Genomic DNA, 12,723 nt, shown 5'->3' on the forward strand with positions numbered 1-12,723 from the left:
ACTCCTCCTCCTCTGTATCTCTGTATGTCTGTAGGAGCCAAGAAACACATTTGTCCTCTTGAGAGGGAAGAGGCTGTTATAACAATGTGAAAATGGGGGCCATTATCCCTAACTAGGGACTAGATTACCAAAACAACAAGTTTGTAAGGAAACCTCAGGTGACCAGTCTTCAGCAGCTCACTCCCCCACAAGTGGTCACCCAAACTAAGGAAGTCTGAAATGGTTTCTGAAGACAGATCTCAAGCTTTGTCCATTTTCCACCACAGGCCTGTGTGAGAAATATGCAGCAGACTCTTGAGTTTCATGAGGAAATTCTTTATTTAGCAAGGATAGTTTGAAGTGAACTGTTCCCATGAGCAGGTTTTGCTGTGGTCCAGATTCTACCCATAGCGATTTCTAAGCAAGAAGATCAGCACAGCAACAATTAGGCCAATCACAAATAAATCCCAGTATGGTCCAAGGGTGTTGTCCAATTTCATCCATTTCCAACACATCGTAAACTGCTGGAAGAGACATTCTGTCAAAACAAATCCAAGCCTCCCCCTCCATACACAACCGTCATCTCCTTCCATCCCACCATTCAAAAACTGCTCGTTGGAGTTTTCAGAGATTTGGGGCCTATCTGAGACAAACTTACTTTAAAAAACAGGATATCTTGGAGCAAATGCACAGTTTCCAGTTTCATGAGGGCAAAGAAAACAGGTATGTGAGCATCTGGACTTGTTTGAGCAGCCATATCATACAATCTCCTGGCCAAGTGAATGTCCTAGAAATAGAAGAATAGCCCTGACTCATTAAGTCCAGATTCCTTAGGGGTAATTAAATGGAAGCCATCACTTGAAATATTGTTATTTATCTTTGGTAGCCCACCACCTCCCCCATCCCTGGCAAGGCAGTCATGTCCTAATCCTTGGAACCTATGAATATGTTATGTTACATGGCAAAGGGGACTTTGAAAATGTCATTAAACCTAGAGATCTTAAAATAGATTATCCTAGATTATCTGGGTGTACTACATACTATCACATACTACATATTATCACATCTGGGTATACTACATATTATCACATAAACACAGTTTTCTCAGGGCTGAGGTCAGGAGAGAAAGTCAGATATGGCAGAAGTACAAGTTGTAGCTTCTAGATTTGGGAAGGGCTCAACTTACTTGCTGGAGGGCCACGTGGAAAGAATGAGAAGGAATGTGGGCAGTCAGCGAGGAAATGGGACCCTCAGTCCTACAGCACAAGAAACTGAATATGCCCAACAACCTGAGTGAGCCTAGAAGTGATTCTTCCCCAAAGCTCCCAGTAAGGAACACAGACTGACTTTAGCCTGTGAAACTACACAGGATGGGTCAAGCTCACCCAGACTTTTGAACCAGAAATCATGAGATAATAAATGTGGTTGTGGGGTGCCTGTGTGGCTCAGTCGGTTAAGTGACCGACTTGCTTTCGGCTCAGGTCATGATCTCATGGTTCGTGAGATGAAGCCCTGCATTGGGCTCTGTGCTCAGCGTGGAGCCTGCTTAAGATTCTCTCTCTCTTCCTGCCCCTCTCCCCTACTTGTGCACTCTCTCTCTCTCATAAATAAAAGTTAAATTAAATAATTAATGTGAGTTGTTTTAAGCCTCTAAATTTGTGGTAGTTTATTATGGCTATAACATAGAAACTAACACATAGAAAACGAACACAAAAAGCTTTCTTGGATACTGCAGGGCCAGACCTTAGATACGATTCCAGTTAAAGAAGTAGAACACGAGATGCCAACAGTCCAGCTCCCCCAAACAAATAACAATACAGATACTAACAAGCATTTAAAATTCCTAGTTTTCTTTATAGTACTTTTCATACCTGAAGTTACAGAATTTGCTTGGTCATCTGTCCTTGTCCTCAAGGACCTGGACTACCCCTCAATTGCCAGTGCCTAATGGAATGCCAAGTACATAGCTTCTCTCTGATAATACTTATAGAATGAATGAATGAACTTTTTACTTCTCAGGCTGGAATTTTGATTCCTCAAATTACATACTATATTTTTAGGGATCTTTCCCCGCCATTAAATTATGCCATGGCAGGTAAATTTCTTTTCTTTAATTTTCACCTACTTGTGGCTTGTTTTTATTTGTTTGCTTTACTTTTGCTTGATTTCCCAAACAGAGTAGTGAAAAAGCTAAGTAGTGTTGTTCTAAAGGTTGAAGTGCCTTGGGCCAGTCCCATTATTGTACTTTACTGGGTGCCTCTGGATTCGTTTCAAAAGGATAAGAAAAGAGATTTTCACAAACTGTGTTTATCTTGCATCTCTTTGTCCTCCCTGTCTTCCAAACCTCCATTACACAGAGTGCAGTAGTTGTGAATCCCTGCGGCCCCTGCTAAACCCATGTTTTGGGTGGTATTGTCTCAGCTGTGTTCTGGTTGTTATTTCTTAAATTTTTCCCAAAGCTTTGTGGTCTTGTAAATTGATTGGTTGGAGAAAGAGGAATGTTCTTGCTAAAAACTTAAAATGCAAGAGACTGTTCTGAACAAATCTTCCTGGCAACAGAGAAAATGGATGTTGTAAAAACTCTAATTTGTGTCTCTAATTCCAACAAATTCAGTGGGTGTTCTTTTGAAAGCACCCTGCAGATTATAAAGGCTGTGTCACCCCCACACATGAAAGGCATATTGACTTTAATAGGGCATTCAGAGAACAAAAGCATTTGTCAATGTCTCAAGCATTCATTCTTATTTGAAGCAGGCAATAGTTATTAATTTATTTCTTCAGGCACAAACATCACAATTCAGTTGCTTAGTTTGAAATAAAAAATAGCAAGAAGCACCATTAAGGTGGGATAAGCGCCCTCCTTACCCAGGGGCCTCACAATTCTCAGTGGGGGTGGGGTGGGACATGAAAGTCTTTCTTAAAAATTCCCAGAGAAAGAAATTCCTGAACCCACTGGTTAATTAGGGCAACCCATATAAAAGAGATTTTATTAGCTGATTCTAGAAAAGGCTCCTTGTTCTTTGATCCTTATTAGGAAGAAATCCAAGTCATTCATACAAAAAATTCCCTTTCAAAAGTGTTTTGATGATGGCCAGGGTTCATTAAATAAGTCCATTGCATACCCAATCCACTTACATTTAACTTTCCTGTGATCCATTTGAGCTTATTTTGCTTTAAATTCAATGATTGAGGAGATTATGTAAACCGATCTGCAGTCTCTTGTTAAATAATGTGTTTCCAAGTAAAATATCAGGTTTGCCAAAATATTGCCCAATGTTCATATGTTCAAAATAGCTTCTTATAATTCAAAAATACAGAATTCTCCAGGAATAAAGTAGCTGGTTTATGAAAATTGTTCATATACACGATGCAGGAGTTTGCTAGCCCTGAATCTTTGGGTGACATCAAAAACTTCTTATACCAGGACAGAGGTAGATTTTTTGAATAGTTTATTCTTGTTTTCTAACTATAAATATACCATATACTAATGGGAGAAAACTTTGAAAACATAGAGCTGAAAAAAGTATTAAAAACCCACCTACAATTTCACTGTACATAGATAAGTCCTGGTAATATTTTATACACATCCTTCCAGCATATATATATATGTATATGTATATGTATATATATATATTCAAATATACATACTTTTAGGAATTTTTCAACTTGCACAATATTTTGTCTTCCGCTTTCTCAATCTAACAATATATTTCAAACAACATACTGTGACCTAAGATATTGCTTTAGTCTATAATATTTTTATTTTTAATAGTTGCATAGTATTTCATAATAATGGCTAATGCTTATTAAATACTCATATTGCGTGCCAGTTACCACCATCATTTATTTTAACCTCATGACAATTACATAGGGCAGATGATATTAACTCTACTATAAAGATGAAGAAACTGAGGCACAGAGAGTTTAAGTCAGTTACCTAAATTCATGTCACTTGTAAGTGGCAGAACTGACATTCACATCCAGATGGTCTACTTCTAGCCTGCTCACTTAGTCACTGGGCCATAAAATACATACTACAGTGGTGTACTACCATGTGATAGTTTATAGAGCATGTCTTCTATTTTGAAGCAGTTTGTTTGTTTGCTTGTAGGATTTTTTTCCTGTAATAAATAAAGTTATCCACACATAACTATTTTGCACATTTCTGATTATTTTATTAGGTAATAAGCCATTTATTTCAAGAGGAGTTATGGCCATTTTAAAGAGGTGTGTGTTTTGTCCTGTCATATTTCTGAGAAGGCCATTTTAAATACCTAACTTGAACTTGTCCTTTCCAGAAAATAATTCTATTCTGGTGTTTAAAGCTTCAGCTCTAACACTCTATAAGTGGTCAGACCAGACAAATGAGAAGTGAAAATACCTCGTGTCATAATTACTCTTATTTTTGATATGTTTATTTATAATTTATTCAGTAGATGTGGTTTTGTTTTCTTTGTAGGATCCCAAAAATGTGTTATCTGGTAGGTCTAACTATATATACTGGAAACTCATCTGCAAAGGCTACTTCCTCCCCTCCTTTTGTCTTAATTTAGGATAGATTTCTTAGTCCTTATCTTAAAACATACCTGCTTTCTTCCATTAAAGAAATTTGTCATGCGTTTCTTATAGTCCATGTTATAAAATCATTTTAGAACAAGACCTGGCAGTACTGATCCTTCCACCTGAATTCACTGTTCCCTCTTTAACATTTTCACACTACTTTATTTGTGTGAGCATCCACTAGTGCCTTTTTAGGCTTTCACTATAGCTATGGACATATCTCTTCCATAGTAGGCTATGAGCTCTTTGAAGGTTGTCTTGTTCTTATATCCCTAGAATGAAGCACATTGCTTCCCGACACAAAATAAGCACATGAAAATATTTGAGCTAATAAATAAGTGAAGAAAAGCAAGTCACAGTGCCATGGTAGTTTAGAAGCAGATGCAGGGGCGCCTGGGTGGCGCAGTCGGTTAAGCGTCTGACTTCAGCCAGGTCACGATCTCACGGTCCGTGAGTTCGAGCCCCGCGTCAGGCTCTGGGCTGATGGCTCAGAGCCTGGAGCCTGTTTCCGATTCTGTGTCTCCCTCTCTCTCTGCCCCTCCCCCGTTCATGCTCTGTCTCTCTCTGTCCCAAAAATAAATAAACGTTGAAAAAAAAAAAAAAAAGAAGCAGATGCAGATATCTTTCAAATCTGGGGGCTCATTGAAGGGTTCATGGAGGAGATGATAATGGAACTATTCTTTGAAAAACTCAGGGGTCTTTAATGGTCAAAACTCTGGGAGAAGATCATTCTAGCAAATGGGGTGACATGATCGAAAGTCAGGAGGGTTAAGTTCAAGGTCTCTAGTTGGGAGGGAAGGAAAAGTACCCTAGAACATACATAGGGGAGTAGGTAGGTTATGTCAAGGTAGGTTTGAATGGCAGACTAAGAAGTCTGGACTTCATTAAGCAATACAAAGTCAATAAGATCATTTTATTTTTGTTTGTTTGCTTGTATTTTTTTTCTCTGTGTGTGCATGGTTTTTGGAGGAGTGAGGTGGAGGAGAAACAGTATCAGAGTTGTATTTTATAAAAAATAACATGGTACTGCTCTGTTAGATGGATTATGTATTAACTAAGGTAATGCTAACACCTGTAACAAATAAACCCCCAAATTTCTTTTTTTTTAATATGAAATTTATTGTCAAGTTGCTTTCCATACAACACCCAGTGCTCATTCGAATAGGTGCCCTCCCCAGTGGCCATCACCCAACCCCCAAATTTCAACAGGCGTATTCCTGGTTGGTAACTGAGAGACCCACCCTCCTTCTACTATGTGATTCTGCCATCCCTTAGAGCCTCTATAAGTTCTGCATTTAACAAATGGAAGGGGAAAGAGACTAAGGAGAAGCTCCATCTACTTCTTAGCCGCCTTAGCCCAGAAATGACACCCTTCATTTTTATTTCTGTCCCATTGGTAAGAACTAGTCACAAGGATGAAAGGGAGCTGGGAAATGTAGTCTCTGACTAGAAGACACATGTCAGCAACAAGTCCTCCCCGTGAATTGGAGATTATATATCTTTGGCAGACACAGCTTTCTCTGAGCAGATTTAAAGGAAGAACAGTAGAATGGAAGACGACTGAGGAGCCTTTACAACAAGCCTGAATGAACAGAAATGCGGGCCTGAACCAGGATACAGACAGAAGGAATGGGCAGGAGGGGATGGGCAAATCATTTTGTTCATGGTTAAATTTCTGAAGTACTTCTGTAAATTGAGACATAGTTGCATAACAACTTGTGAGCTGAGTGCTTATGTTTCTAAATTAGTTCAGGTCCTCTCCCAGTTCTTCCTCAGGCATTATTTTATATTCCCACAACAATGGTGCAGCCAGTCTTGGCCCACAGTTTAAGTCAAGGAGCTCACTGAACTTAATTCGAAGTCATAAATTGGGTAATGAGATGCTTCTCAGTGAAGCTATTAGGATTAAGTCACCTACATCACCCAGTCCTGATGCCCTTTCCTAAAGACAGATGAGGACAACAATGACCCATATTTTTATACTGATTTACCACAGGTTGATTTATACCTCACTTCCTTCTCCCAGAGAGTTTTGGTTTACAAACCTTTTTCGGTTCTCAGAGAAATCCTGGTAATGATATTATACTTATCTTTCCTGCTGGTTTGCATGAGGACTAACTAATAAAGAGGATTGTGAAGTGCCCTGCTGAAGAAATGCTTAATTACTTGATGACTTAAATGCTGTGAAAGTCTGTTCTAATTGCTTTGCTTTCATTAACCATCGCTCGAACAAGCTTCAGCTTTTTAATTATCAGAATATTCATTTTAAGGATTAGAAAAGGTGGTATCTCCTTGTTAATTTGACTATGAGATGGCAAGATTAATAAAGTTTGCCCCTGGGTACTTGGTTATTATTTTTCGAATTGCAAAACAGAAGAAATTAATAAAGACAAAAGAGAAATGGCTCCTCACCAACTAAACCTAAAATTCCTCTGTCCGGATCTAAGTTCAGCTCTGTTTCTTATTTTTTGTTTACAATTTTTTATGTGTAGAGACTTTCTGTAGGAAAAAATACACCTGTGACTGTGAGAAAGGATCAAAATGAACTAACTACCTGTGATTTAACAGGACCTGGATAGGAAGGAACAGAAATGTGTCCAGAGACAAATTACAAAGTTTCTTCTAAATGTATGAAATGTATGTCTTGACAGCTGCTGCTTGACATAGTGAAGAAAGTGACTGGGAGAGAGGCTAGCGGTGACTCCAAGGAAGAAAACCAGACCTTCTGATACAGTGGGCCATCTGGGCTCTGGTAGGCAGTGTCCTCTCTGGTGCACAGTTGACCCTGTGTCATCCTTGCCCCCAGGCTGTTAAGGCAAAATGGTCTCGTTGTGGTGAGGATAAGGCTGTCATGGGGACCAAGTCCTTAAATCACACAGGACAGGTGAGCTAATTTGAAGTTAACCCATAGAGTGGGGTCATTTTTATCCGTGATACACACAGTGCTCCTTTCACCTTTACTGTTACATTTTGCATGAGGAATGATGAATAAAAGCTTTAATCTTACTGAAACTTTACTTAGCAGTCACGCAAATTCTCTTCTGATCTAACTAACAGTTATTCCATATGCTGACTACAAAGCCCCTTCACAAAGGCTTATTTTTTATTTCAAAGCCTGGGGAGGGGAGGTATCATTGTTCTGTTTTACAGATGTGGATGATGGTTAAAAGGCAGTGGGGTGTGGCTAAATGACATCCGAAGAATCTTCTGATTTAGCTATTTGATCTCATTTTATAAACACAGGAAGCCTGTACCTGCTAAGGATGGGAAAAACAGACTGGATTTGGATTTGACAGTCTTTCTACTGCTTAGGGTTCTGGGGCTGATGGAAAGTGATCAGTCAAAAAGCAGGTCACAGGGAGAGCTCAGGAAGGCAGGGATCTGGATTGTTGGTGCTTGAATATGAAGCCGTTGGTTGTTGCACAGTGCACAATTAGCAGTCAGATAGGAAATTCCCCACCAATAATTCTCAACTACTAGCACAATTGGAAGAAAGAAGAAAGCATAGAAAAGCAGATAACCCCTTCATTATTTGGCTCTCAAAATGCAGCCAGAAGTATAGATACTGATACAAAATATATACTCGAATAGTAAGAATGACTCAGTGCAGGGCCCACTCTTTCAAAACCATAGGGTCAGACAGGCCTGGATTCAAATTCTGACTCCCCCACTAATGAGTTCTGCAAATTTGGTCGGTGACTTAACCTCTCTGCACTTTGGTTTCCTGATGCATGCAATGATGACACTGATAGGACTTCTCTCATTTATTGAGTGGTTGTGTGATTTAAATGGCATAGTATATATAACACACCAATGCCTGGCTATTATTTTCATTATTGATATTTAATACACCTTTCTCACTGAGTCAGAACCCAATGCCATCTTCTTTAATTACACTTACCAAGGGATTTACCCAGTATCTCCTTGTAGTGTTAGTTCTCTTTCTTAATAAATATGCCTTATATCCTCAAGTTAAGTATAGCCTTTGAAGGACGGAGATCCATTTTTTTAGGATTCTCCAGAGTGCTCAGCACTGTGTCATGTACATAGTGGGTGATTTATAAGACATTTCTGGATTAATGTCACCTTGGTATCCAGCTCTGACCTCAGTCCCACTCTTTCCTTGTTTACTGAAAGCTTGAGAGTCAATGGAAATTTTAATGGAAAAAGGCCTGGGGTGTAAGGGAGTGGAGGCAGGACCCACTAGTATAGCTGAGAAAAGTGTGAAGTTATGAATCTAATTAGCCGAGACTAGATTTATTTCAACTTGCTGGTTATGTCTTTGGGCATAAATGGAGAACATAATTTCCTCCTCATAGGGTTCACATTAGGGTAAGTACTATGTGTTGGTATGGGGGGAGGGACTCAGCAAATGTTGTCTTTTCCTTGCTTCCTCTACACTGATGACATCAATGAATTTAAAAACATTTACAAATGTTCCCTTCCCATTCAGCCGCCATTACTAGGTTTGGATTATTACCAACACAATTACCTTTGCGATACCTAAGCCATGTTCATACATATAGGCCAGATTAAACATGGCTTGAGCGCTGTGGTATTTGTCGGCTGCAATGCTGTAATGTGTGGCTGCTGTTTGATAGTCCTTCTTAGTCCCGTAGCCATAGTAATGGTAATCTCCAATTTTTACTCTAGCAAATGCATTGCCTGATAGAAATATTAGAAAGAGAAGAAAAAGAACTCCAATGATTCACATACAGTTCCTAGTAACTCAACTTGATGATAATATACATAGAAAAAGAAAAACAAAAGACTCAATATCCTAGAATCAAGATTAGCTATAACTTATGGATATAAATTATAATGCTCATTGTTAGCTGTCTTCCTTGCAGGATAACTCCCATGGTATAGTACAAATGTTCATTCCTAAAGAATAAAAATTATGAATTTTACCTTTTAAGTTCATTTTGTGAAGGTAGGTCAACTCTTGAAAAACTAGATCCCACCCCTCCAGTTCTCAAACTTCACCCCTGAGGCTGTGTTCTCCTGCATCACCCATGTCTCCCTCTTTCCTAGATTAGTCCTGTCAGTCATTTAAACACACTTTGGTATCTTCTATGAATGAAAACAAATCCTTTCTTTATCCCATGGTGTATCCTTTTAACTACTCCCCATTTCTCTGTTCCCTTCACACTCAGCCTTTCCAAAGTGTGTTCTATACTCAATGTCTCCAAAGCTGCACCTCCCACATACTCTTAACCCACTCCAATCTGGCTTCTGCCCCTCTCCATGGAACTGCCACTTTTAAAGTGGTTGGTAACCTCCATGCAGCCAAACCCATTGGCCACTTCCCTGTCCTCATCTCATTGGACCTATCTGCCCAAGAACTTTCCTCTCTTGACACCAGTGACATCTCATTCTTTGGGTTTCTCTCCTGCCTCATCAGGCTCTCCTATTTAAAAAAAAATTTTTTTTAACATTTATTCATTTTTGAGAGACAGAGCACAAGCTGGGGAGGGGCAGAGAGAGACAGAGACACAGAATCCGAAGCAGGCTCCAGGCTCCGAGCTGTCAGCACAGAGCCCGACACGGGGCTCGAACTCACGAACTGTGAGATCATGACCTGAGCCGAAGTCAGATGCTCAACTGACTGAGCCACCCAGGTGCCCCCAGCCTCTCCTCTTTAGACACTTGCCTGACTCCTCCTCCACCCAGCTTCTAAATGTTGGAATATCAAGGATTTATTAGTTAAATCCTTCTTCTCCTTTCTTCTCTTCCTTCTTTTCTCTTCTTTCTCTCCCACCCTCCTCTATCTCAACTCTTTTTCTAGGTGATCTCAATTAGTGCCATGCCTCTCTTGATGTTTACTCTTCCTGAATTTTATCTACAGTCCTGTCTTTCCCCCAAGCGCCCGACTCTTCTAATCACCTCTTTGACTTCTCTGCTTGGATCCCAAAATATTCAGTGGAGATTCCTAACACGCTGCTACCTCCCTCCCTCAAACCAAACCAAACCAACCCAAATAATCAGTTTCTTCCCAATCACAGTGCTAGCATCACTGTTCAGGCACAAATTTAAATTAGTTATTCCTAATTGTTTTCCCCTCCCTTCCATTTATAGAATCCATTAGCAGGTCCTGTTGGTTCTACTCTCAAACACACCTGTTTCTTGCTGTCTCCTCCACCACCTAGTTGAAGCCTGGAATACTACAATATCTTCCAAACTGTTCTTTTATTTCCACTTTCCAATATATTCTCCATACAACAGCCAGGATGGTTTTTTTTTAATATAAAGTCAAATCATATTATTCCCTTGTGTTAACCCCCAAAGTGCTTCACTTTGCACTTGGAATAATATCCAGACTTCCTAGCTGACCTACAAGTTGTGCTTCATCTGCCTTTTCTGCCTCCCTGACTAGCCTCATCACGTTACTTTCCCAACATGCTCTAGCTTTCTTAATTTTCCTAATACTCCTTCAAAACATCAAGCTCATTCTTGCTTCAGGACCTCTGCATTAAGATTCTCCATGCCTGTCTGCCTGGCACGTTTGGACTTCCTCTGACTCTTCACGTGTCTGGTTTCTCATTATTCAGACCTCACTGCAAATGTCATTTCCCTCCTAGAGGCCTTCTCTGACTACTGTGTCTAAAGCATTGCCTCAGCCCCCACTCTGGGAGTTATCTATCTCACCTCCATGGTTTATTTTCTTCACAGCATATATCGCTGTTATTTTATTTGTTTAGTCTCTCTCTCTCCTTCATGAATTTATTTTCTCTCTCTCTCTTATGAGGACAAGAACTTTGAAGGTCTTGATCACTGATTATAGTCCCAGACCTAGAATGATACTTGACAAATATTTATGGAATGAATGGACAAACATGGTAGGAAACTTTTTAGAAAATGCTTTCTCCAAATGTTATATAATTTAGAATCTTACTTTCCAACAAATTTGGATATAATCAGGAGTAGAAAAAAATTCACGTGACTTTTAAGATATGAGACTTCAATCTTTTGAAGACCACAACTTAGTGATGACCTTTGGGGATCCATGTTTCCATTCACTAAGAAAATGTTGATTGAAAAGATGAGGGAATGCTAACTAGGACATCCATCTCAGGTGTGGCTAACCCCTCTAGTACAGTCTAGACTTTCATGGAAAAGGAGAAAGCACCCTGTGCAGTGTGTTCTCAGGTGTATACTTAAGGGCTATAGGACTCCTCCATCCCAAATTTTCTCCATATTTGGCCTACTGCAATGCCTAAAATCCTTTGCAATTGATTCCTTTGGATACTGAAGTTCTCTTAATCTTCTAGAATCCTCTATTGGATTCTAATGTAATACCATGACCCATCTTTAGTTCTGAGTAGAGGTATCATTATAAAATTCTTAAGCTGCCGAAGACATTAGTTAATAGGCTTTGCTTCCCAGGTGCTTCAAAATATACAGGTAGATGAGGGGTGCCTTGGTGGCTCAGTTGGTTAAGCATCTGACTCTCGATTTCAAGAGGCTCAGGTCATGATCTCATGAGTTTAAGCTCCACTGTCAGTGCGGAGCCTGCTTTGGATTCTCTCCCCCACCCTCTGTCCACGCCCCCTTCAAAATAAATAAATAAACTTTAAAAAATGTACAGGTATCTGGGGGCAAGTCCTTATAGAAATGCTACCCAAGAGAAGGGATTGGATGGACCCAGAGAGGCAAAAGTCCCTTGAAGCCCTAATGAGAAACCCACTTCATTTCTAATTTTGCCCAAAGCTGCCCTCCTTTGACCCTGAGATTCTTTCTGGGCTATAACCACAAACGGACAGGACTTCTATGTGTTTTCAAGCTTTAGAAGGGGTAGGCAGGACCTCTAAAATCTCTGAGAAGGAAGGCAGTGAATAGGCAGGTTCTCCAGAGGATTCGGCTCCACCCTAACTGGGGGGCTGACTGGGGGAATATAGTGACCCTGACAGGCTCTCAGGGGGTCACTTGACAGTGGGGAGGATTCCTCCTTGAATTTCACAGTCACAGCGTGGTGACTGGGTCCTGATGGTTCAGCGTTCTCTGCACACACTGCACCACCAGTGCTGATCAGAAATGTTCATTATTAGATTTCCTAACCTCAAGTGAGGTACAGCAGCCTCATCTCCAGAGACACTCATGCCTGACCTCTCTTGTGACACATAGTTAATTTTAGCAGCCTGACTTTTTTTTTTATATTGGAGAATTCTGTTTAATATTAATGTC

The 12,723-nt window shown here is 40.0% G+C and overlaps 1 protein-coding gene across 3 annotated transcripts in view; it reads right to left on the reverse strand.

Moving 5' to 3' along the window:
* Window positions 1–299: 299 nt before the first annotated feature.
* LOC122496585 (protein sel-1 homolog 2) overlaps window positions 300–12,723 on the reverse strand; it is a 64,165-nt gene continuing 51,741 nt past the window's right edge. The window contains exons 15-17 of one of the 3 annotated variants that reach the window (XM_043602912.1): window positions 9,032–9,204; window positions 638–766; window positions 300–500 (exon numbers count right to left, since the gene is read on the reverse strand). In XM_043602912.1, the coding sequence (XP_043458847.1) occupies window positions 381–500; window positions 638–766; window positions 9,032–9,204 (422 nt within the window). In that variant the 3' untranslated portion in view covers window positions 300–380. Of the gene's footprint in view, window positions 504–637; window positions 767–9,031; window positions 9,205–12,723 lie in introns of all 3 variants that reach the window. The other 2 variants (XM_043602911.1, XM_043602913.1) reach the window with 2 other exon arrangements.

This window comes from Prionailurus bengalensis, chromosome A3, assembly GCF_016509475.1.
Source record: "Prionailurus bengalensis isolate Pbe53 chromosome A3, Fcat_Pben_1.1_paternal_pri, whole genome shotgun sequence".
Lineage (NCBI taxonomy): Eukaryota > Metazoa > Chordata > Mammalia > Carnivora > Felidae > Prionailurus > Prionailurus bengalensis.